Genomic DNA, 2,821 nt, shown 5'->3' with positions numbered 1-2,821 from the left:
TCTTGGAACTTGCCACACAACCTCCTTACCAAAAGGGGAGTTTAACTATGGAGTCAGTATCACAAATTCACAACAGCACCATGCTCTGGTAGAGAGAACTACAGAGTGCTCCCAATAAAATAAACCACACCTGGAAACAGCCCGACTTACCCACAGCTCCCCCTAGCAGGAAGCTTGGCTACATTACCCTTATCCCAAATTGTAATTCAACTCATATACAATTCCCCCACAGTTCACATCACAACAGCATCTATCTCAGCACAGGCCAACAGAGCTCAGTTAAATATAAAAATATAAAGTGGTTTGTTTTCTTGCATGTATGAGAACAAGGCGTACATTTAATCACGTTCCTAAATATTCTCTCATGCATTTCAGAAAGCTCCCTTTCAACATTATCATTGAAGTCTTTGAGTTAGCTTTTCGCTTTCACTACGACAAACCGACAAACCACGGTTATGGTGAGAGTTTAAACCCCCCTCGGTATGATATGCAAAAAGGCGAGGGTCTCACGCTAGTCTGAGACTCAAATGTACTGTAGTGGAATGTTTATTTGGAGCGTTTTTTAATTGTTTAATGGAGAAATAAGCCAGACTTTGCTGACCTGAAGGCCACAGGGCTACTCAGATATACTGTTCTCTTCTCATGTCTCTCTATATTACTGCAAGCTCTGGCCTCTGCAGCCAGCCGACGGCAGAGTACCACAACCTACAGTATACACACACGCACACAAACACACGCACTCTACGTGTCATTGTGCATGTAAATGCTTGCATACGCAAGCACCTCTATATGTGTGTCTATGTGCGCGGCATGAACGAAAGTGAGTACACAGGTGCCTGTTTGTACAGGATGCTACTATTTTGTGGTCTGTTGCCGAGATGAAGCTGTCACAATGCAAGAACTAGAGAACCTCATGGTATTTCCCCCCCCCCCTCCCCTCAACACCCCTCCACCCAAGAAAAGAGTGAGGGTTTGTTGGGGTGGACCGGAAAGCCAAGTGTTTTAAAAGGCCGAGGACATAAACCGTCCACACAGTCTCCAGAAAGGTGAAGAACAGTTCCTCAGTTCTGTCAAGGCCATTGCAGAGTTATACGGACATCACCCATCAGAACAACCGTCCATTTAGGCTGCTCCTGCAGGTGGATTCCATTGATCCGGACTGTCACTCACAGCCTTAGGACAGCGAGGCTCCAACCTCTGTATATCAACCTATAGGTGCTCACTGAGAAGATGAAGCTGGGATTGGTCTTCTTCACCCTCCTCGCTGCCTGGCCTGGCAATGTCTACTCAAGTGAGTCTCCCAACTCACCCTTCCCTAACAGCCATCAGGTTTCCTTCAAATGAAATAACAATGTGCTTGATGATGATCTATGATACGTTTCTGCCTTGTCTTAACCCAAATTATGCTCAGCAAAACTAAAGTTTTGAATTAAACTCTGTTTTTCTTGTTTCATTCTTCTGTAGCCCATGGACCAGTGCAAGGATGCTGTCTCAAAGTGTCTAGAACCAAAGTCCCTGTGAATACGATTGTGGACTACAGAAATCAATCGACCACAATCTGTCGTATCGCTGCTGTTGTGTAAGTCTCGACACAACACAAGTCCCACGGTCAATACAGACCACCGACCAACTACCTGCCAACGACAAACATGTGCTTTTTTCCCCTTGAATTTAACCTCATTGTATATTTAACTTTATCCATGGAGCACATAATATTTAAATAGGATTCCTATTGACCGTGTACTTTCACATTTCAATCGAAGGTTCACAAGCAAGATTGGGCAGAAAGTGAGAAGAATCTGCGCCGACCCTGACGGTACATGGACCCGAAGAGCCATTAAGAAGGTGAACGAGGACAGACTTAGAGCACTACAGGAGAACGAAGACAACGCCGGAGCAGCCAACAGAGCTTCCACAGAGTCTCCCACATCAACGAAAGGAAGCAGTAGGCCTAGGAGAAACAACAATAAAGGGAGGCGTAATAGCAGGAATCGCAGGAGAGTGTGTGTTTTGCCAAAAGAACCCACTTTGGTGGCTTAAATGGTGTTAACAACAAAAATGTCTGCTCTTTTAGACGATTAGACGATTTTTTTTGTTATATGACTCTAAGTTATAAGTATAATGTATTTTAATCTATCCTTACCTATATTATTATCGTCAGGTATTCTCAATGTAATAACATGTCAGCGATGAATGTAAAATAAAACGTTCTATTGTCGATTCACAATCAAGTATGTGACTTTATTTTTTTATTTACGGTTCACTAAATTGCTTGGTTGGAAATGGTTTATCTGAGCCCTGTTGTACGTTTTTCTTGTAAATAAACAAAACAAAAGAAAAAGTTAAATTCATTTAATATTATTTTATATTTGATAGCTTATGTCATTTCCCCACGTTATCAATCTTGGGTGGGCATTGACTTTCGCAGATTTGACATGTGGCCATTGCATTTAGCTATTTATTCAACTTTGAAAGGAATGCATTTTACCTATTATAAATATCGATTGAAATTGCAAACAAAGAGTACGAGCAAAAGAACCAAACCCAGGAACCCTTCTTAAAATAGGTTCAAAACATGGACTGATGTGAACTCTAATTCTGAATGTGTGTATGTTTTTGTGTAAGTGTGTGCGTGTGTTTGTGTATGTTTGTGTGTGTGTGTAAGATAGTACGTACTCGAAGATGTGACCAAGAAAACTTCCTAGAATCCTTGTAAAAGATCAAATAAAATTAAATATTTGTAGATTATATGATTTTAGATAGCGCATTTTGATAAAGAAGATACATTGATAATGCATGAATAATATAAATGCAGTCAAAT

General features: G+C 41.1%; 1 protein-coding gene across 1 annotated transcript; it reads left to right on the top strand.

Annotated features, from left to right (window-relative positions):
• Positions 1 to 968: 968 nt before the first annotated feature.
• LOC132463393 (C-C motif chemokine 4-like) lies at positions 969 to 2,227 on the top strand. The gene is made up of 3 exons (XM_060059529.1): positions 969 to 1,291; positions 1,465 to 1,579; positions 1,764 to 2,227. The coding sequence occupies exons 1-3, from the start codon at positions 1,231 to 1,233 to the stop codon at positions 2,038 to 2,040; spliced, it is 453 nt and encodes a 150-aa protein (XP_059915512.1). The 5' UTR covers positions 969 to 1,230; the 3' UTR covers positions 2,041 to 2,227.
• The last annotated feature ends 594 nt before the right edge of the window (positions 2,228 to 2,821 follow it).

Source organism: Gadus macrocephalus, chromosome 8, assembly GCF_031168955.1.
Source record: "Gadus macrocephalus chromosome 8, ASM3116895v1".
NCBI classification, from domain to species: Eukaryota; Metazoa; Chordata; class Actinopteri; order Gadiformes; family Gadidae; genus Gadus; species Gadus macrocephalus.
This window is presented reverse-complemented; position numbering and strand designations above follow the sequence as displayed.